This window comes from Pseudochaenichthys georgianus, chromosome 15 (genome assembly GCF_902827115.2).
Source record: "Pseudochaenichthys georgianus chromosome 15, fPseGeo1.2, whole genome shotgun sequence".
NCBI lineage: Eukaryota > Metazoa > Chordata > Actinopteri > Perciformes > Channichthyidae > Pseudochaenichthys > Pseudochaenichthys georgianus.
In genome coordinates, this window is record NC_047517.1 from 25,161,028 (window position 1) to 25,184,436 (window position 23,409).

The 23,409-nt window shown below is 41.5% G+C and overlaps 1 protein-coding gene across 2 annotated transcripts; it reads right to left on the minus strand.

Moving 5' to 3' along the window:
- Window positions 1-60: 60 nt before the first annotated feature.
- On the minus strand, window positions 61-22,616 carry mat1a (methionine adenosyltransferase 1A). Of its 2 annotated transcripts, none has more exons than XM_034100039.2 (11): window positions 22,008-22,616; window positions 19,890-20,482; window positions 17,248-17,325; window positions 16,518-16,640; window positions 16,315-16,427; window positions 8,774-8,917; window positions 8,151-8,276; window positions 7,980-8,072; window positions 7,318-7,500; window positions 7,067-7,200; window positions 61-1,430 (listed from the first exon to the last, which is right to left on the minus strand). In XM_034100039.2, the coding sequence occupies exons 2-11, from the start codon at window positions 19,954-19,956 to the stop codon at window positions 1,328-1,330; spliced, it is 1,164 nt and encodes a 387-aa protein (XP_033955930.1). In that variant the 5' UTR covers window positions 19,957-20,482; window positions 22,008-22,616; the 3' UTR covers window positions 61-1,327. The 2 variants fall into 2 exon arrangements, with proteins under 2 accessions (XP_033955930.1, XP_033955931.1); XM_034100040.2 differs by lacking the exon at window positions 22,008-22,616 and adding an exon at window positions 20,758-20,841.
- Window positions 22,617-23,409: the final 793 nt, after the last annotated feature.

The window sequence follows — 23,409 nt, forward strand, 5'->3', positions numbered from 1 at the left end:
TCTTCTGCATGTAGCTCTTATCTGTAATGAAGAAAGAGGGCAATCCATTTATATCTTTCATTTCCTTTATTGTTTAATTATTTACATTGTCCAGATTCTCTACCAACAGAGTCAACACAGATCAACACATTAAATATAAAACAATGTCGGCTGTAAAAGAAAGCACGGGTTGTTACAATAGCCACAAAGTATGCACCTCTGCAGACATGAAGGTTTGAGGTGAGTACTGTTCACACTTCCTCGACCCTATCAGAAGGAACTCATTTGATCAAATACTTTTACCATTCAAGGTTCGAAATGCCTTTTGAGAAATACATTTGAAAAATCCTTTTAATCTAAATCCACAAAGGGGGATCTCAATTTACAATAAAGATCTGCAGAGAACTTAACATTATCTCAAAGGTAAAGGTGATCTGCATCCACACCATGGTATTATGTCAGATATAATAAAATGGTCTTAAATGCAGCAACTGTAAGACATCAGTGGTGAACTAAATGCTTAGCCTGAACAGCGTGCAGCTTGGTAATCCACTTCAAAGAGAAGAGACTGATTAAGACTAAGTGTTTTGATAAAATATATAGACTCTTTAACAGCAGCGGGCCTACAGGTTAAAAAAAAATAAAAAATACAAAACAGCCAAGCAGAGGCTGAAAGGATGACAGAAAAGAAGTGCAGTGTGAAAACCGCATGGCTATTTACTGATTGTAACACAATGTTGAAGAGATCAGAGCCCTCCCCACATAATGACCTGTCTGGATGTACAACAGTGATGCTAACAGTGCAAACAGCTTCCTGTAGCACACATAACAAATGAAGACTTAGAAAAGGAATTGAACAGTCATAAAGCTGAGCCTTTGGTTGAGTAATAATTACACTTCGTACATATTCATGTTCGTCACTGATGAAGTAAATAAAGCACTGAGGTGGTTTCTGTACATCATACTGGTCAAGTAAAGGAACATTTGCAGCTTTGAGGTAAAACCCTGATTCTAGTGGGTTAGAAATATTTCTCTTCAGTGGATTCTATTTGCTCTGGTGTTCCTTTACCTCACCAGGGAAGATCTTTGACTAGCGATTGTACCCATATCATTATAAAGCACCAATAATTGGATGTTCAAGGACAGGGCGGAAAGGATTGGTTACTGAGATGTCCTCTGCAATGCCTGTCTACTACATTACATGACTACAACCACTCGTGCATATCATGATAATCCTCATCTCTTTTAATCGTACTTATCGTTTGGTTCTTCCTATTTAAAAATGTCCAATCAGTTGAAGCAGTCGTAGCCAAGAAAGAGGCGCCTCAAGGAAGAGCAGGTGGAGTATTTAGTACACAAGCTTTTTGGGCATCTCCCAAGTAAACTCTGGTCGACCAAAGTGGCCGTAGGAGGCTGTCTGCTGGTAGATGGGCCTCTTCAGGTTCAGTTCCCTATGGAGGATACAGAAGAAATACAACATCACAGGTGAGAAGACTGTAAGCATGTCACAGGATAATATCTGGATTGTTTTTGTAATTTTGTCAAAAATAAAAGTCAACTTTATTGTCAATCTTTCAGTTTGTGTGTGTACAGACAGTGAGATCAAATACGGTTTCCCAGAATCTCAAAGAATACAAAATACAAATATATATACAAATATGTATATGCATATATATAATCGATCAACAGACACATTTAGCCATATGCACACATTAAAGACATAAATAAAAGCACAACAATCAATATATAAAAAATAACAGTCACTTCAAAATCTGTGAAATCTGTGAAAAATGTACATTAGTGTATTACATTAGTAAACATTTGAAATGTATGTAGTTCTGGTTGTTCACACTATGGCTATGATCAACTGCAACTCATGTGTATTTAATATTGATCAGACATGTCGCCATGAGTTATATGGAGCATCATTGTTTTTGTTTTGTGTTGCTCTTTGCAATTGAGTCTCTGTAGGGAAGGGCATTGCAAACTATCTTATGCTATAATTGTTGGTTCATAACTGAATGTTGAAATGATTGTATGTGGTTATGCATGAAGCATAAAATAAAAAATAGTTGCGGTAAATGTAAATGTAGAAACTATGTGCACAATTTGAACATGTTCAGCTCTAATGGCCCCTAGTGGTAGTAGACACAAATGCACATCACCAGAAAAACACACATTTTCACTTGTCTGTTCTATTTCGTATATGGCTTCGCCCTCTAAGGCTATCGCTATTGGGTAATCCCTCTGTACGTGTGCAGCACTGACAGACTTAATCCACGCCCACCTATAACGTGGGCCCCACCTACGGACTCACTTTCGTATAAATAGGAAGTAGTCCCTACAATCTGCTCCCACTTTTCTTCAGCACTCCGTTGCAGAAGCACTGTACCGGCACAAGCTCTTTTCAGAGCTGTTTACTAGAAAGCAAACATTTCCCCCCGGCCCCATCCTCCCTCTCCTCCGGACGGGGGAGACAGGGCGGGGCCACCGGGTCCCTCTATCCGCCATCTCGGCTCTGCCGTATAGGCGGTATTCTCCAGGAACTCCCGGATATCATCGGAAAGGCAGCCGCCTAATGAGATCTCCCCGTTCCCCCGGTTCAGGAGAGCTCTCCTCCGGATGACATAAGCGGCTGCCTCATAGCCTGTCGGTTATTAGGCAGCAGGGCTCGTGGCACAAACCGGCTGTCTTTAAAACCTGTCGGTTGATTAGACAGCACGGGCTGTCCTATGTCACAGATATGCCTCCACACACCGTTCATTCCTCAAGCGGGTTTGAGCGTGAACGCGGCTCAATGTCCGGTTTACGAGCCTTCTCCTAAACGGCGACATGATGAGAGCCGCTGTGCAATACAGCGTGTGGAGGTGCAAGAGCCGGCTGTAACCTGTCAGTCAGCAGGCAGCAGGGCTCGTGGCGCAAGCCAGCTGTATTTAACCAGGCGGTTATTAGACAGCAGGGCTTGACGTTTAAACCTGATTAAGCCAGCATGGTTTTTTTCCTCTGTCCCAGATGTGCCTACTACACACGGTCGTAATGAGCCCAGGGCTGTTGTTACGCACTGTGTGAAGAGCACTGCACACACCTCCGCTCATTCCTCAGCAGGTTTGAGCGTGAACGCGCCTCAATGTCCAGTTTACGAGCCTTCTCCTAAACAGAGACAGGATGAGAGCCGGTGTGAGATGCAGCGTGTGGAGGGCCCCTCGCAGCTTTTCGGTCCGGGCCCCTCTTGGGTTGCTTCACGGGCAACGGCGGCGAGGGCTCTGACGTGGCTCGTCACCATGACAACCACAGCACATCCAGAGTGCGCTCTCAGAATATTACTCAGAGTGGCGATGCGTGTGTTCGATGGACAGATGGATAATAATAAGCAGCAAGGCCCACCGGGTAAGCCGGCTGCCCCTAACCTGTTGGTTATAGGCAGCATGGCTCGCTGCATAAATCGGCTGTCTTTAAAACCTATTGGTTTTTAGGCAGCTCGGTTTTTCTCCTCTGTCCCAAACCTACCTCCTACACACGGTCGTAATGAGCCCGCGAGTGCCATTATTACAGTGAGGACAGCACTGCACACAGCTCCGCTCATCCCTTAGGGGTGTTGAGCGTGAACGCACCTCGGTGTCCAGTTTAACACTGTAAGCAATTGCTGTTATTTTACAGCCAATTTTCAACACTAATCTACTGGCGGCCCCCTAACCAGAATGAAATTGTTCAACAGTATGAATACTGTATAATTTCAGTGTATTGCTGGCGTCTCTGCTGCCAGTATTTTACTGTTAATTGAAAAAATACAGCAGTATACTGTATTTTATTTGTACAGTAAGAGGCTGGAAAGTCATTTCACAGTATGAGTACTGTGGTATTACAGTGAAGTGCAGGCGTCTGTGAAGAGACTGCCGGCACTTTACTGTTATTTGACAGGAAAATGTGTTACAGTGGACATAATGAGAGCCTGTGTGAAATGCAGCGTCTGGAGGGCTCTGGCGTGGCTCGTCACCATGACAACCACAGCACATCCAGAGCAGGTTGGCGCGCTGAGTGGCGGCGCGTGTGTTCAATGGACAGATGGAAGATAATATGCAATAGCCAATAGCCTATTGGTTACTTGGCAGCATGGCTCGCTGCCTAAGCCGGCTGTTTTTTTTTTACTTTAACGGTTAATAAAACAGCAGGGTTTACTATTCAATCCGTCTACCTTTAAACTTTTTGGGTTTAGGCAGCACGGATTTTTTCTCTGTCTCAGACGTACCTCCTACGGTCGTAATAAGCCCACGGAGGGCCATTATTACGCATTGTGTGGACAGCACTGCACACACCTCCGCTCATCCCTTAGTGATGTTGAGCGTGAACGCGCGGTTTACGAGTCTTTTCTTAAACGGCAACATATTGAGAGCTGTGTGAAATGCAGCGTGTGGAGGGCTCTGGCGTGGTTTGTCACCAACCACAGCACATCCAGAGAATGTACACCCGGCACTATCAGAGTACTGTATGGTACTCAGGGTGGCGGCACGTGTGTCTGATGGACAGATGGATGAGCAGGCGGATGGGCAGAGGATAGTCTCTGCAGTTCGCCTCTCCCCCCGCAGTTCTACGGGATACGGGGAACCCTGTCATCCCGGGAACAGTGTCTCGCGCTCCGTGCAGAGCGGCAGGAACTCTTGTTAAAAGAAAGCTTTTTTCCAGGGTTCCTCATGGGGAAGAAAATCAGGGATTTTTACTCCCGGTATTTTCTGGTCCCGAAGGAGACAGGGTGGGGGGAATGAGACCCATCCTCGATCTGTCAGTGTCCAACAAGGGAATGGCCTTTTCCCATGCTGACGATCAAACAGGTGCTGGAGTGTTCACCAGGGAGACTGGTTCACATCCATAATCCTGAAGGATGCATTCCTCCATGTAACCATCATCCCGAAACACAGCAATTTCCTGCGTTTCTCATTCCTGGCTCCACAGGTGGAGACGGTTGGAGCAGCTACTCAGAATGGGGTTGAGAGTGTTATTTTACCTGGACGACCGGCTGTGGCTGGCTCGCTCCAGGAAGGGAGGAAGCGGCTTACAGACGATACAGTTCGTATCTCATCTGTCAAACCTGGGTTTCATTATCAACTGGAAGAAGAGCTGTCCTCGTCCCTCCCAGGTTATCTTTTTAACTGGGAGTGGAATTGAACTCAGCCCGCATGAGCGCGACTCTCACAGCGGAGAGGGGAGAAAGTGACAGCTCACACCCCACGGGGCGGTGACACCCCTCTCCGTGATGCAGCTGTTAGACATGATATCAGCTGGTCACGTGGTGATTCCCCTGGGTCTCCTTCATAGTGAGGAGACTCCAGGTGGTTTATTCGCCTGTGCATCGACCCCGTGCGTCAGAGGAGACGCATGGTGTACATTCCTCCTTCCATGGTTTTGGAAGTGAGGGTGCTCCTGAGCAGAGTGACGTCACACATCGCAGTGTTAATAGACGCATCTCTCGCAGGCTGAGGAACATGCATGTCGCAGGCAGTGGGGGGACAGTGGCTGGTTCGCATGTCTCTCCATATAAACGTGCTGGAATTACTCTCCGTATGGAAAGTGCTCCAGCACTTCGTCCCGTTGCTGTACAATCAACATATGTTGATTCAAACAGACAACAAAGCAGCGGCGGCCTACATAAATCTCCAGGGAGGTGTTCGATCAGCGCAGCTGCTGAACACACATCCTACACAGCCAAATGGACAGCGTTCCGTGTGGTGTGCAGGGAAAAGCCTGGACCCCGTTGGGCCCCCTGCCTCGTGCTGTCGTTCCTCCAGCTGTTGCTGGACAGGAATTGGCTTATAGCACGGTAAAAACATATGCTGCTGCCATTTCATCTTGCCACGTAGGTTGGTGTCAGCACGGTGTTTAGTCACCCTCTGTCAAAACGTTTTCTACGGGGAGCACAGAGACTCAGACATGTGTCACGCGCTTTGGCGCCTAAATTGGTTTTTGGCTTTAGTGTTACGTGCACTGAGTAAAGCTCCATTTGAAACTTTAGATCAGGTCCCCCTAAAGTTCTTGTCAGCCAAAGTAGCTCTGCTCTTGGCCCTGACATCAGCTAAAAGGGTGAGTGATTTGTCGGCTCTCTCTGTGGCTCCGTCATGTCTCCAGATCCAAGGAGATGGCAGTTCAGCTGTTTTGCGCCCTAACCCGGCTTTTATGCCAAAGGTGATCACAAGCTCTTTTAGATCGAGAGTGATACCTTTGGATGGCTTCTTTCCTCCTCCTCACACATCAGAGGAGGAAGCCACATCTCATCTCCTCCGTCCCGTACACGCGCTGTCATGCCCAGCGTCTGTTTGTGCATTACAGAGAGCGCTCAATAGGGCAGCCTCTGTCGGCACAGCGACTGTCACACAGGCTGGGTGAGGCTGTGTCACAGGCGTATTTATCCTCTGGGTTGGATCCCCCGGAGAACATCAAAGCGCACGGCACCAGAGGCGTTGCACGGAGGAATGACAGTGGAAGACATTTGCACTGCAGCATCTTGGTCTTCCCCCTGTTCTTTTATTCGTGTTTATTTTGAGGGATGTCTCCCATTCCTCTCTGACACACTCAGTACTGAGTGTCCTGTCAGAGTGAGTAATGTCGGGGACTCAACTGCGTGCCCTCTCTCCTGCCTGTCGGCACTTAGAGAGCTGCCCTTTTCCCCCCTCTTTGAGGCCATATACGAAATAGGACTAGGGTTACGTACTGTAACCCAGCTTCTATGAGTATAGGCGCAGCCCTCTAAGGTTTGGGCGCCACTGGCTCTGCGAATAGCTGAAGAAAAGCTGTTTGTGTGGGAGCAGATTGTAGGGAATACTTCCTATTTATACGGAAGTGAGTCCGTAGGTGGGGCCCACGTCATAGGTGGGCGTGGATTAAGTCTGTCAGTGCTGCACACGTACAGAGGGATTACCCAATAGCGATAGCCTTAGAGGGCTGCGCCTATACTCATAGAAACTGGGTTACAGTACGTAACCCCAGATTTTGCCCCAAACAGAAACCTAGTCCTAGGCCATCGGACTAGGCGGCTTCAAATGTAGCAGCTTAACACAGTCTTGCATAAGGAGGATACAAAGGTCATAGTAATGTTTACCTAACAATGACTCCTGGCCGCAGATCAAAGTTCTTGTTGACAATCCGCAGCAGCTCTGACTCTGATTTCTCGGAGGAACCGTAGGTGAACACGGAGATGGACAGAGGCTGTGCCACTCCGATAGCATAAGACACCTGTAACACATCCAGAAAGGTCAAAGATCAGCCCGTTAATGCTTCAAACACCACATCTACAGCCTTTACTCCCTCATCCATTTTTAGATGGGTGAAATATTGACGCTGTACGCTCACCTGAACCAAAACTCTCCTGCAGAGGTTAGCTTTGACCAGAGACTTGGCCACCCAGCGAGCAGCGTAGGCAGCAGAGCGGTCCACCTTTGAGAAGTCTTTACCGGAGAAAGCTCCACCACCGTGAGCGCCCCAACCTCCGTATGTGTCCACAATGATCTTCCTGCCTGTCACACCAGCATCACCCTGTTGAAGAAAGAAGGGAAGGTGTTATGTACTTCAGGGCTGATGGTATGGATGCAGATGTTATCCAGTTAATTGCATTTCTAGGGAAATTTCATATCCATCAAAAGAAGTGGGCTGACTCCAAACCAATTTTTTGAAAATTTCTATCAAGAATTTAAACAATAAATTAGCACTATTAAAAACATTAGGAATAAGAAGGCAATCAAAACTAATTTGATATTTAAAAAACATTTAATCTGAATTATTAAAACGTATTTTTCTTTTTTCTTTACTTTATGTATAATGTTTTGTTGCTTTGTATGTCTGCCCCTGGACTTTGTTGTATGTAGAATGGATGATGTTCATGTATGATATTGAATAAATAAGTACAAATAAATGAAACAAAAGAAAAATAGGGTAAGATGAGTAAAAATCAGTGGTGATTTCTTAAGTGTTTGATTGTTTACTGATCGGAATAAGCAGATGTGTGTGATGTTCACCTGAGGTCCTCCAATGACGAAGCGACCGCTGGGCTGGAGGTGGTAGATGGTCTTGTCGTCCAAATATTTAGCAGGAACCACAGCGTCGATCACCTGAACAAATCAATGCAACATTAAAACCAAAGAGGTGCTTTCATCAGAGGCCGATCAGGTGTGCTTATGAGGCTCTACCTTCTCCTTGAGGACCTTCTTCTGTTCCTCCAAAGTAACAAAATCGTCGTGCTGGACGGAGATTACGATGGTGTGAACTCTCTTGGGGATCACAGCTCCGTTCTTCTGGTCATAATGTACCGTCACCTGTGGGACACACAAGAAAACAGTTGGTGTTTATTATAATTACTGACTGATCTGTAGTTCTCTCCATTTTACTCTGATTTAACCAAGTTTTTACCGCTGCTATTTATTTTCCTTTGCAGATCCTCACTTGAAACTTGAATGAGAGTTAGGCCTGATATCGTCTGATAGAAAATCATAGAAAATGAGTGCATCTGCATTGGCAAGCTGACTACATAGTAAATTCCTTAATATCCCTTTGTCAATAAATATATATGTGCTTAACCAAATGTGTTCTCTATTTTAATATTTTACCTACCATCTCTTGACTGACTTTATATCAACTTATATTAACCGGCAGGGACACAAAGGCATTAGACACCTAAGGTCGATGTTTTTTTCTGCTGGTATCTTAACAAAACTCTCGGAAGAAATCCGGAGTAGAAACAAAAAACTGTTACACAGAAGACATACTGTGAGGCAAAATGTTGCAAGTCTTGTAATACAATTCATAAACCCACCTGTGTTTTAGAGTCAGGGCGCAGCCAGGGGACGGAGCCGTCGCGTCTGAGTTCAGCCATCTTTGAGTTGAGTTTGTGAGCTAAGACGATGGTGAGAGGCATGCACTCCTCAGTCTCATCTGTGGCATATCCAAACATCAGACCCTGCAGAGAGAGAGCGACAGAACTTAAACAGAAGATGTATACTGTATAATGAAAAAGATCGCCATAGAAGAAATAGCAATCTTGAAATAGCAATCTTGAAATAATCTTTTTTTAAAGGTAGACGATATTAAAAAGCATTGATATTCATTGTTCTTCTCTGTGGTGTCTGAAGAGTCAGATATAGGCTGAGATAATAAATAAAAAGTGCACTCATGCATTTTTTAAAAATAAATGTAGCATTAAACAATTATAAAGACATTTTTATTCATTGGGATAAACCCCTTGAGATGCACCATCTCGTTTTCAAGGGGGTCCCGACAATAGCAACAACTTACAGACATACATAAGCAAAAAGACAAAAAGCAAAACATGACACACAAGACAAACCACATACTGTCTGTTAAGTCAAATTCAAGCAATGCACACAATCTTTACAATTTGAGACAGTCGAGCAAATCAGTTTGATCAATATCAGTTAATAACAAGTACAGACCAGATGAAAGTGAGATAACAATGCATGTTTAACTAAACCCAATGATGCAAGATGTTGGAGAATATTTTCCAAGGCCCATAACTTTGACCCAGTTTATCAGTTCAAACTGTCCTGGCTGAGCACACGCACCTCGTAACCTTGGCTTCTGTGCTCTCAGTGTTCTGTCTCCCTGTTCCTGCCTGTTGGCGTCAGCTGATAGAGGTGTTATGATTCTATGTTCCTGCATGTTGACGTCAGCTGATAGAGGTGTTATGATTTTATCTTGTTATGCAGCATGTTGATGATGCTCTCGGAACTAGCTAAATACAACATGGGTCTGGGGTAGAGTTATTCAGAATTGACGTGGCAACTCTTCCGTGCAGTCAGATCGTGGCTGCTGTGACTTGTGATGTGAATTCTCCGGCCGAAGCTCCAAATAAACCATCAGTGTTTGACATTAAAGCTCCTGCTCTTCCCGTGCCTCTTTCCTGAGTCGGTGACTCCCACTGCATTGCTATACAGAAGTTTCCCTTACACAAGAGATCTAATAGCAGCAGGTAAAGTATTCCGGTCTGTTGGGGCTTTGAAAATGAACGCTCCTCTGCCAATCAATTTTTTTGCAGAGGGGACAGAGAAATAAATCTGAACAGAATGTCTAACTTGATGATTTGACGAGTAGGGTACGAAATACTGCTTTAAATAAGGGGGATAGTTAAGATAAATGCATTTAAATATCAGCTGAAGCCAATGCGTGTGTCTTCTTACATTTAAAGAAGGCCATTTAAGTTGGTTATACATTGTGCAGTGATGTGTACGAAAAGGACAACCAAGAACAAATCTGCATAGTCTGTTGTAGGCTATGTTGAGTGGAGCAAGATCTGATTTATGTGCATTTTGGTAGACAACATCACAATAGTCCATAATCGGAAGAATAAGTTGAGAAGCAATTCTCTTTCGGACACTGAGCGTAAAACAATTGCGAGAGCGGTGTAAAACACAGATTCCGTAATTGACTTTTTGTATTATGTAGTTTAAATGAAAGTTCAGAGTCTAGCCATACACCAAGATATTTAAAGCTATCAACTTTATGCAGAGAAGTGCCATCCTTACATGTTATTACTACATTAGGTTTGGATTTGAGCTTCTGCCTGGTACCAAAGACCATGGTATAAGATTTTGTTTTGTTAAGCAGTAGTTTATTGTGTGATAGCCAGTCCTGTAAGATATTAAAATCCGATTGAAGAGAGATCTGAATTTGTGAAAAATCTGATTTGGGTGTATATATGACAGTGTCATCAGCATAAAGGTGAGTACAACAATTAATTAAACAAGAAGATAAATAATTTATGTAAATAGAGAACAGAAGTGGGCCCAGAGTTGATCCTTGGGGTACACCCTTTTGTTGGATCAACAGGTCAGAGTGTTTTCTATTAACAACCACACATTGCTTTCTACTGTGAAGGTAGGAGTTAAACCATAACACAGTATTATTAGAAAGGCCAATGCCGTGAAGTTTATCCAAGAGCAGATATCGATCAACGAAATCAAAGGCTTTTGTCAAGTCAATAAAAAAGGCACCTGTGAGTTCACCATCATCTGCAGCAGAGTACAAGTCATTCGTATATTTAAGTAGGGCAGTTGTGATTAGGCCTGAAACCAGATTGAACCGGAGATAAAAAATTATAAGTATTGAGATAATGTGACAGTTGATTATAAATTATTTTCCCCAAAACTTTGGAAATAGAGCAGATTATAGAGATTGGTCTATAATTATTTGTATCAAGTAAATCCCCACCTTTATGCAGTGGAATGATGCGTGCACATTTCCAAATAGTCGGCAACTCACAGGTGGACAAAGACAGGTTGAACAAATCAGCAAGTGGGTACATGAGAATATGGGACGCCAATTTTATGAACCTGTTTTCTATACCATCGAGTCCTGCACTGCCATCCACTTTTAATTCTGTGATAGCATTATGAACTTCGTGTGGTAGAATCTTCTTAAAAGAAAAAGAACTGTTGCAGTATGAGTTACTATTAGTAACTCATACTGCAACATACTGCAGTATGAGTATATATTATACCAGTAAATGGTATATTTCTGCAGCTCTGAAACATCCAGTTTTTATGGAGAACGGGAATGAAAAAAAAGACTCCTAAAGACTCCTATTTGACGACTGGTATTTCTAATAGTAACTCATACTGCAACATAGTAGTGTGGAACATACATTAGCGAAATGCTGATTAAATATTTGGGCAATGGATATTAATGGGTCATGAATTATTGTATCAGCAGTTTTTATTTTATTAATAGAATGTTTACTTGATTTATTTAAAATAGATTTAATTTTAATCCAAAATTGCTTGGGATTCTTAATGTCCGATGTGAGAGATTCTTTATAGTAGTTCGATTTAGCATTTCGTGTTTTGGTTTTACTCAGATTTCGAAGATGCCTGTATACTTCCCAAACGGCTATAGTTCTTGAATGACGATATATCGACCATGCTTTATCCCTTTCCCTAAAGAGACTGATGAGTTCAGAATTGATCCAACGAAGATGTTGACCTTTGACCTTAACCATTCTCACAGGTGCATGTTTGTTCATGACATCAGTGAGCTCTTTATGCAGAAAATCCCAAGCATTTTGTACAAAAGGTATTAGTTGAAATCTGTCCCAATTAAGGGCAACAACATCATTAATAAATAAATCAACATTCAATTTTTTATATTGTCTGATTTTGACTAGTTTTGGAGGTAGTTTAATTAATTTGATTTTCCATACGCAATAAACAATTGAATGATCGCTGAAGCAATCCGACATGACACCAGCTTTTAAGATTCTGTCAGGGTGTGACACCAGTATCCAGTCAAGCAGAGATTGGGTTCTAAGAGTGATACGAGTTGGCTCATTAATTAGCTGTTTAACATTTAGACTACTGAAAAGTTTTTTCTCTCTATCAGATGATTTATCCAACCAATTTTTGTTGAAATCACCAAGCAAGATTATTTCATTTCCGCAGGAAATGGAGTTGATAGTGTCAATTATATGGTTAAAAGACTCTGCAGGTGAAGAAGGTGGCCTATAGATGCTACCAATAGATAAAGGTGGGGTAGGTAAGTTTGAGAAACCGGCTCGAGATCGCTAGAATTTGAAAATACACAACCGGAGAAAATCTGCCACTTCCTTATAGAGCCCCTCCTCCAACACACACGAACGCGCACATGACCAATGAGGGCACGAGATAAATGTGTGCCCCGATGGAAGGCTGACCCGGCTAAACGGATTGGTTGTACTTTTTACAGTATTACGGCTTCTACAGATGCAATTTTTTTATGGATTTTTCTTCAAAGCACTTAAGATATTCATTGCTATCGGGATGTTAAGAGCATTCCATGGAATATAACAAAAAGTGTATCTCGAGCCGGTTTCTGAAACTTACCTACCCCACCTTTAAGCATTTATTTTCATGAAAAATGATTTTAAGAAAATTGCATTCAAAATGTAGAGTCACTATAGAAGTAGCAATTAGCTCAGTCACAAGGTCAGAGGAGACATTAATAGCCACACCTCCACCCCTGCTGCACACTCTAAAAACGAATTCAGGCGATCTTTCACCTCCACTTAATTAAATGCATGGTTGCAAGATAAAAATGTGAGTTAATTGATTTAGATAAACATTTTAAGTTGCAAACATTAATTTCTAAGTTGTGTTGACGTAATAATGTTGGTAATTACATCGACTTAATATTGTGTGTAATTTGAACTCTGATTTCTGCGTTAATTGACTTAAAACAAAATTCAAGTTGTAGTAAGTAATGCAATTGACTTGATAACTTAATTGTTCTACACCTTGAGTTAAGGATTTCAAGTCCACTCCCACTTAACATGCCTGGACAAGTTCCGACAGTTAAGACAAATAGAAATATACAAAGGACATTTTAAGGTGAGTGTCATCTTTTGTCATTCAAATACAGTAGATAGCCTTGTAGTTGCACTGTATAGGCAAATTGCTGTTTGACCAAAATTAGCATTCTTTGAACTGTGAATAGTTATGTGAGAGGATATAAAGTAGTAGAGGCTACTGTGAGCGTAAAAATACTTTGGTTACTATTGTGATATCGCTTTTTATTCAAAATGAATCTCGGTGAAGCAGATCAAGGACATGCTTCTTGAGGTAGGATCGTTATTTAGAGTTGTCATTGAAATGCAAGTGGTTGGCAGTCTCCCATTCAGAATATATTCATTTAGGTAATTTCTCTTTTTTTCCTTTTTCAAAAATAGCACAATACAATTGAAGTACGCAGAGAACTATAGCCATCCACTGCCTTGTCGTGTACCTTGGAGAAAAGGAAGAGGACCTTTTCAAGGAGTTTAGCGACGTAATTAAAAATCTTGAAATAAAATAAAATCCATGAGCACAGTGTAAAAACACAGGACAAAAGCACTGCTCTCTGTCAGTTACATTTTGAAGCATATTGCACGTTTGGCCACACCCCAATCAATAATATCTTAGCAACGTTCAGCATGGATAGGTGTTGACAGCAATGGCATGGGAAAAGGATTGTGTACAATTTGAAAAGTGGCTTCTGCTCTTCACTTAACCAGTTCAAGTATTGTATGGAACCTGCAAAAAAGATGAGAAGGTACACTAAAACTTGCACGGTTGTGATTGACTAAATCTGTCCACATGCATTTAAACACTAGGCAAAGTACTCAAAACCACCTCTGTGTGTCTTCAGGACCACATTGCCATGACGACACACACATGCAGACTCAATAGGGGAAAACAATACCAGCGTTGCTTTAGCAGCTGGTAATAATGGCTCTGAATTAGCTAAGAGTTTAAAAAGTATGCAATTACCTAATTCATTATCTCTTATGTGCTAACCTATTATTTAATGTGCTTCAAAAGGACATGAATATCGCCTTCATCAGTGACCGGTCCTCCCAGGATCTGACCATACGATGGCAACCATCGTGGTCGAGGGAAACAAATGAATGAGCAAGCATTCTGCGTTAAATGTGTTCATACTGTTTGAAATAATGACTGTCGGCAGTGCAAACATCTTTGTTACATCTTTTGTCAAATGGATGTGTGTGATCTGCAGATTGGTGGCCATTGAGAGTTTGTTTCTGTGGTTTTACAAAAACTTTACAGATTTTACATATTTGGCACTGGTTTTAAATATGCAAAGGCCTCTAACTTCGATGTGATGGCAGCATTTATTTGCTGTGTCCCCATGTCCCATGGTAATATGGCTAATGTGTTTATTTATTATTTGTGGGGAAATTTAAGTTTGTGTTATTTATCTTTTTTTTCAAGATTTAAATGAAGCTCAGCGCAAGTTCTTTCAGGAAGACTGGGTGTATATACATTCATATAATCAGCTCATCACAGGCGTTCTCTTTAACCTATTACATTTCACTTCATTCTCCAGCAGCCAATCAACGTGCTACAGCCAAACTATAAAATGGTTCTCCTCTCTCCTGCAGTCAGCTGTGATTTCAGGTGTTCATGCTGCCGCTCGCCTCCTCCCCATCCACCTCCTCTCATCATATCCAGTGCCAGGAGAGCTAATCCAAAGACCTCATCACATCCCCTCTTCATCCCAGCTCCTCATCAAATGACCCTGGGGGGGTTCCCTATATGCTCACGGCTGCATTTCCCCCTTTAGATATACGATTTCAGGATCGGGGTCTAATCGCCACAGACTTAACATTTACTATGACATGTGTCAATAAATGTTCAAACAAAATGAAGTCTCTCCTGATTGAAATATCATGTGTTGAAATAAACAACTGCAGTTCAAAATAAAAAGTGAATTGCCTAATATTTTTGTTGTGGAATCAATTAATTTCTTTCTTTAAAGGCAAAAACATGAAAAAGCTAAGAAAAAAAACGATTGAATACAATATATTTGGAGCAACTTAATTTATAAATGGTTGTCAACTTAAAAACTTGTGTTCACAATGATGGTAATTAAGTACATACAACTTAAAATTCCTTTTAAATCATGTGGTAAAACTAGTCGGAGCAACTTATTCTTTTGAGTAATCAACTTCAAAACTTGTGTTTATGCTACCAATTATTAAGTAAGTGGTAATTAAAATTGTAGAGGAAAAGCCTTCTCCCCTAACTCAAATAACTTTGTTGCTTTAAGACAATTTCATTAGAAGTTGTCTTAACTCAATAAACATCGATGCAAACTGTTGCGTTGATTTTCTTTGTTGAGCCAAGGCATTTGTTTTTAGAGTGCATCTATCAGATCTGTAAAGCAAATAATTTGTGATTTGTAGTTCACTATCAGAAATGTTACTTCTAAGCCAAGTTTCAGAGAGTGTGATGATTTTAGGTTTATGTAGAACAAGCCATATCCGAAGTAAATACATTTTGGGCAATAGACTCCTGATATTCAAATGAATTATTTGTATACCCTTTAATTCATCCAGTCTGGAAATAATAGCAAATAATGTTCCTGTCACTTGTTACGCATAAATATGATTCATGATTGTAAAGATTGCTAAATTCAACCATTAATGTAAAACAGACATACAAAACATTGAAACACAAAAAGAAAAATACACAAAAACACAAAACAACCTTTAAGAAGGCAATTAATTTATAATTAATTTAATTAGTAGCCTAACCTGCATTTCCATTATGTAACAATAGCATATGTGGTTCCATTTGATGTTTTAAGCTCCTTACACACCAAACTGACACCAAAGAACACCAAAGAATACGTCACGACCATAGACTGTAGCCTACCAGCCATAAGTGCCTACCGACCATGTTTAAAAAGGTTAAAGGGAAAAAATTGCCCTACTTTGCCCTACTAACAGGTTGAGGTTGCTAACATGGCATCGTTGAACTTTATTTTTCTGTCGCTTATTATATATTATTATTTGTATTGTTGTTGTACCTGGTCCCCAGCTCCCATGTCCTCCTCCTCTCTGTCAATGTGGACGCCCTGAGCAATGTCGGGACTCTGCTGCTCCAGAGCCACAAGCACATTACAGGTCTTATAGTCAAAACCTACGGAAGGAAAGAGAATGAGATGGAGAAGGCTGACACACAGAGCATATTTTACCTCTATTTTATTTAACGTTCAAGTTGTTCTCTCACCTTTTTCAGAGTTGTCGTAGCCGATGTGTTTGATGGCGTCCCTCACCACCTTCTGGTAGTCCACGTTGGCCCGGGATGTGATCTCTCCGCAGAGCAACACCATGCCAGTCTTACACACCGTCTCTGTCAAATCAATACATTACATATGCGTTTAAAAACCTGAACATCTATTCATGGGTCTATTTTTGCAACGCAATAACCGGCATGATTGCAGTTATCAGAACACACACAGCGTCGCTCTGCTGAGAGGTAATCTTCAGACACTCAGACACTCAGAGGTGAGATAGATATTGAGATAGAATAAATAATCTCAGCAAAAACAATGATGTTTGTTTACACTCATCTTTTTCAAAACTTACCAAATGTTGCCCTTTGTCCTTAAAATAATATCTAATAAACAAGTTAAGTTATTGATGAACCTTAACCTCAGTGCCCATGTTCAAAAAACAAAACCACTTGTTCTGATGTCCAGTTTAATAAGCCATAATGCATAGTAAGAGGTGGAAACCATTATCGTTACTTTTGATACTTTAAATACATTTTGCTGATTAATATTCTGTTATTAATTAACATTTTGAATTCAGGACATTTACTTGTACTGGGATATTATTGGATCTTGTAGTTTTTTGTCACAATCCATAACTATGGATACAAAAAATGTGTTCTGCTAGTTTTGTCTGCAACTTTATTTATATGTTCTTGATCGACATAGAATATCTCATACACTCACCACAGGCCACTTTGGCATCTGGGTCCTGCTTCAGGTGAGCGTCCAGGACAGCATCACTGATCTGGTCACAGATCTTGTCTGTAGAGAAAAACAAGCAGGTTAACATAAAGGCCACCAGTTTATATGAGATTCTGAAGCAATAGATTCCATTATTTGCAGAACAGAAAAAACAATATATATTGTAGCATAATAACTGTAAGTTTTGCTGATTTATATCTTAAAGGTTAAATATTTATATTTCCAAACGAACATGTTGGATTTGAGTGCAGCAGCAGGATAATGCATCTCAAACAGCTCCATTCATCTTTCTCTCTGCCCTCCTGCTGAGGCAATGCAACACACACGCGTTACATCAGAAACAACAACACACACCTGGTTGCATCGACTCAACACGACCCTGAGAACAAATATGGAGCAATCCAAATCAAATCAAGTTTTATTTATATAGCACATTTCAAAACGATTTTTGGTCGAGCCAAAGTGCTGTACGTGTAATAAAAACACATTACTACAATCACAATAAAAGACAATAATTTACAACAGAAATATAAAAAACAAAAACACAGGGAATAGTCAGGTGTCATGCTCCGCTCTGACTCGAAGGCCAGGGAGAAGAAGTGAGTCTTTAGTGAGGATTTAGAAACCCCTAGTGTCTCGGCCGACCTCACATGGAGGGGTAGACTATTCCAGAGCCTGAGGCCAGCTGCTGCGAAGGCTCGGTGACCTCAGGTTTTGAGCCTGGTCTTGGGCACTACCAGCAGCAGCTGGTCAGCAGACCTTAAAGCTCTGGCTGGGGTGTAGCGCTGGAGGAGTTCGGCTATATAGGCAGGAGCCAGCCCATTTAGGGCTTTGAAAACAAATAAAAGGATTTTAAAATCAATTCGGAACTGAATTGGAAGCCAGTGTATTGAGGGGAGAATTGGGGTGATGTGGTCACGCCAAATCCAAAAACATTTGATTGTTTTAATCTTTACTGTAGGTTGACTTTGCAGTTGTGTGCAGGTGTATGTCTACATGTCTTTCAGTCCAACAAGTTCCCTATCTGTGGGAACAGCCCAGACCTCGAGGTGTTATCAAACCAACGCTGTGTGCTGCCGCTCTCCACCAAGGCCACACACCTTTGTGAATGTGCTAAACGCGGGATGTAAAGTGTTAAACCTTTTACTTTTATATTTAAGCTGCTCGGTGATTAAATGCCTTATTAACCTACTGCTAGTAAATTGCATCTGTAGTGAACAAAAAGGTATGAAAATGTTGGTCTTGCCATGTTTTCTAGAAAAAGTGCCATCTGCTTTTCTTCACAGTACTCCCGTTAGACAAGCTGCATGCTAAAAAGATCCTCTAATATATTTGTTGGTTTTGGGTTATCATGCATTTTGGCTTTTCTTTCAATTTCTTATCACTGGTAACTAGGTATTCCACTTTGGTTAACATCTTTCATTCTTTTGTGAACGTTATTAAAGACCTGAACGACTTAAAGTTACGTCTACTCGATGATATACAGATTACAAGTATGATATTTTACACACTAAAGACGTAGCCCTCTCTTTTGCCATGTTTCAAACCTTTCCCTTACAATTAATAATGAAAAATTGTAATGTGATTAATATCATTTTTGAAAATTAATCATTTGTTTTCAATAATTGGAGCTTAAAGTTGTCACTTTTTCTGTCAGTGTGTGTAAAGCTGCCCAACCTGTTTTTACTCTGCTAAGTTTACTGATTATCGATTTAGTAAAGAGGACTTTGTAACATATTTGTGAAATGATTACAACACAAGTTGAGGGTGGTCTAAAAGCAGAACTTTAGAGGGTAGAGCACATTTTTAGCTTTAATGGTTTCTGGTTGGACAATCTTTCTCAGGGCACACTATTGAGCATCTATGAACAGTTTACAAACGTTTAAAGCATGTAAAAACTGTACTAGAGTTAAGCATCTAAAAATACCTAATGCACCTATATTTTTTGCAAATGCCATTAAAAATGTAGCAGTCAAAATACATCTGCTAAATCAATCGTTATCAGACCGTTACAAACCATGTTGTTAATATGGACATATTGCTGATAAATGCTAAATAGGGTGGACTTAAATGTAAGTATAGCCAACATGGAATTTACACTACTTTTTGGACTTGAGTAACATTTCATTAAAATGTTTTAAAGGCTGACAGCTTTGTTCTGTTGCAGCAATGTACTCGCATTTTTGTACTTGGCAGTTGTATCCCAGCATGGTGCACACAAAAAAGAGATACTTTTACTCCAGCGTGTAACCTTACACCACCGTCACACACATTTATTTCCTGCTGCCCATAAGTGAGAGTTTGAGAGAGGGGCAGTAAACACATGTTGCTGTGAATGGAATACCAACCATGCTTGGACAGAAAAGCACTGTGGAGCTATTTTGGTCTTGACATCTAACTTGTGTGATGTTTATTTGTATACATTACATGTCCTTATTTGCAGTTTTAGTAAAATGGTTAACATATTCCTCTGTATACAGAAACAAATAAAGATATGGTTCCTTAAGACTGGTATTACAACAGACTTGGCCAAGGTGTGACATATCTTAGTAAACACTTTCACACGCTTCAGTTTCAGTGTCCCAGTTTAACCCAAAGGTAGTTAAAGTTGATTGGAGACTCACCTGGATGTCCCTCTCCTACGGACTCCGACGTGAACATGAAAGAGCCATCGTCCAGGCTGTCACTCATTTTTTCTGCAGGGCCAGGTAGTCAGATAGAGTCTCAGGGAGAAGAGATTCCTCAGTTCCTTCCACAAGCAGCTCAGAGAGATCTGAAGGTGCTTTATATTCCTGCTAGCTCTTCTTTGAGAGAGAAATGTAATAAGGGAGGCAAACAGCCCTGCAGCCACTACACAGTCTATTTTACAAAACTCCACGTCTGTGTCCACATGGCCCAATATATATGGTCAAGAGAACACACACACCGTACACACACACGCATGCACACACACACACACTTTTGGAATCCATAGGACAGTCCATGTCCAGGGGGGAGTGGATGATGGGAGGGTCTTCACAGCTTGTGGAAACTGCTTGTTAACCACTTGTGTACAGTGTGATGCTTCAGTGTGTGATTACTGTCATCACTTTGGCTTTCAGCTCTGCTTTTGTGGATCAAATGTTGTATGGGAGCTAGAAGACCTTAATTAGGGGGACCCCCTCCCCCGTCACCCTCCGGGACAGCTCTGTCTGGGACCCGGCCAGGTCAGGGCAGCCTATGGACAGAGGGAGAGAAAGGTTGTTGTTGTTGTCAACTGAAAAAAAAATGATGCAACTATTCCTGTTTACATCATGTTCTGAGCAAAGTTAGCTTGTTCATTATATATTTAACTAGAAACCATGACATATGAACGTAAAACATGCAGAGCTTCAGCAATTAGTTGTTGGTTAATTTAATTTGTTTATATGGATCAATGGTTTTAATACATTTTCAAGCAAAAAATGCCAAATATTTGATGGTTCTATATTTTGCTGCTTTCTTTGGTCTTACATTAATGTAAATTCTCGTGCGGAAAGTGACTTTGGCGCATTTCCACTACAGCGTGCTGTGCCCGGCCCGTTTTTGGATGCGTTCCCACTTGGCGTAGTTCCGGCTAGCGGGTACTTTTTCACTGTTTTCTGGCTCTCCAAAATCGAGGTTCTTTCCGGGCCAACAACCGGGCTGAGTATGCTAAACTAGTGAGAGAAGAGAATCGCTGGCAACTACAACAACATGAACATATTTTACTGTGATTTAATTGTAATACACGTTTCAAAATGATGCCGAAGTAACAACATACTGATACCGGTTAGTAAAACCCATGGATTAATGCTTTGACAAGTCTGCAGACAGACGGCAGGCGAAAAACCTTTTAAAATGTGTGTTTTCTGAATGGAGATCGGCTAAGCTAACGCAGTATATGCTCCAACCGTCCACACTCACAACAACGGCCTATACAGACATAAATAAACCAGCGACTGTATTCGCCATGACACAGACAGTCTGTGGTTTGTACTTGTTTAACTTTTGTCTAGTTTCTGAACAGATATGAGGAGCTGTGAGCTCTGAGGGCTAACAGCTAACGGCTGATGTTGGTTTTGTGTTTCGCATTGAAAATGACGTCACATATCCGCCTACATTGCGTTACTATAGTTACTACCCCAGTTCCTAAACTGTAATGGAAACGCAGCATAAAGTGAACTATACCGTACTATGCCGTGCGAGGCCCTGCAGTGGAAATGCGCCATAAATACATAAAGTCTAGTAGGGGACGTAACACTCCAGGGGACGTAACACTCCACTTAAAATAAGTACATTTGTTTTCAAGTACTGTAACCCAATTTCATCCTTTTACTGCATTACATTTCAAAAGGCAATTGTTTTAAATTACTATGCGACTGCAATAGTTAATTATGAAAATTAAGATGTTGCACAAAAAACTGATGTTTAGTTTTTTTTATTATATTTAATTGTTGCTACATAATGCCTTTTATTATAAAATGAGCAGACTTCTAATGCAAGCTTGTTGAGGTGAAGCTATGTCTACTACTTAGTGCTGTGTTGTTATGCTTTAGAAATGCATAATACTTTGCATACTAATCAACAAAATTGTCAACTACAGGTGGAATAAATGTCTTGAAGTTAAGAGTACACTATTTCCCTCTGAAATGAGGTGGAAAGTAGTTCAAAGTACCATAAAAAATATTTCAAATGTGTACTTCTGTACAGTACCATGCATTTAGTAACTTTCCATTACTGACCGTAATTGCATTTGGAGCAGACAGTCACCTGTCTAAATGCTCTTTTCCATCAAAGTCCCAGCCTGAGGCTCTTGTCTCGGTACACAACTGCAGAAAATACTGAGCCATTTCCTGAGAGAAGATCAAATAATGAAGATGTGTCTCTCCGATAGCTAGGGCAGGTAGACAACAGACTAAGAAAAAACAACAAAAACGACAAAACAAAACACAGTGGCAGTCAGGAGGAGGTCGAAAATGAGTGGGGGGGTGTTTTACGGATAAAGAGAGGTGAAAAGATGGGTTTTGAGGCGGGACTGGAACAGAGTGAGGGACTCGGACTCACGGAGGTCTTGGGGGAGGGAGTTCCAGAGTTTTGGGGCGGCCACAGAGAAGGCTCTGTCTCCAAAGCTCCGGAGATTGGCAGTGGGGGTGGAAAGCAGGCCGGCCGAGGTGGATCTGAGGGTCCGGGGAGGATGGTAGGGGATGAGAAGGTCAGTGAGGTACGGGGGGGCCAGATGGTGGAGGGCTTTATAGGTAAGGACCAGGAGTTTGTAGTTGATGCGGTGAGTAACGGGAAGCCAGTGTAGTTCATTGAGGACCGGGGTGATATGGTGCCATGATTTAGTGTGGGTGAGAAGTCTGGCGGCTGCGTTCTGAACACGCAGCCGCGTGCCGTGCCTGTGTTTCAGTGTAATATCAGGGAGCGTATTGCACTGTGTGTGCAAGAGATGCTCACAAACAGGAGCCTGTGGAAACAATGGGTCTGTAATCTGAACACAGCTGAACCTTTTCATGTGGCTCACAAGCTCTGCTATTCCTTTTTGCAGTGCCAGACGGTGATAGCTCACTCTAAAATCAAGGTTTTGTTAGAAAGCATACTGTGACATTATTTGGTTTGAGCGCACTCAAATCTACTTAGAAGTGGCCTGTCGTAGAAGACAAAGGGTCAGAGGTCAGGGACAGGTTAATGTGAAAAACAGATCTAGATTAAACCACATGAGCCAGTTTGACGGCACAGTGTGTGACCTCTGAAGAGACACCTCTGTTTATTTTGGCAGAACTACTGTGCACCAGGATGAAAACACTCATGACACCACACTTGTTACGTGAACACACGTGACACTGACTCCTCTCTGAGTTTGTGTGCTTTGCCTCTAATCATTTGTTAATGACTGACCAGGAAGAGGCTTTTTTTTGTCTAACAAGATCGTTCTGGTTATTTTGAAAGATAACTGCTATCAGAGCTTTGATCACGTGTCAGCAAGCAGAGGATGTGAGCAGGAGAATCAAGAATTTAACCCAGGTAATACTGTGGCCCTTAAAATGTAGCTTTTCTGTTTTCTGAATCAGGCTGACATGAAGCTAGGCATGGGATTATAAGTCACTTGAGGCATTTAAGTGCTTTAGTTTTCCTGCATATGTT

Bases quoted from the DNA above. Each gene is read 5' to 3' on its own strand.
- mat1a (XM_034100039.2), bottom strand. From the start codon at position 19,956: ATGAGTGACAGCCTGGACGATGGCTCTTTCATGTTCACGTCGGAGTCC. The intron at 17,326-19,889 runs GTGAGTCTCCAA...TTTTCTCTACAG, and splicing joins CGTAGGAGAGGGACATCCAG to ACAAGATCTGTGACCAGATC. The intron at 8,277-8,773 runs GTGGGTTTATGA...TGTGTCCCACAG, and splicing joins GCCCTGACTCTAAAACACAG to GTGACGGTACATTATGACCA.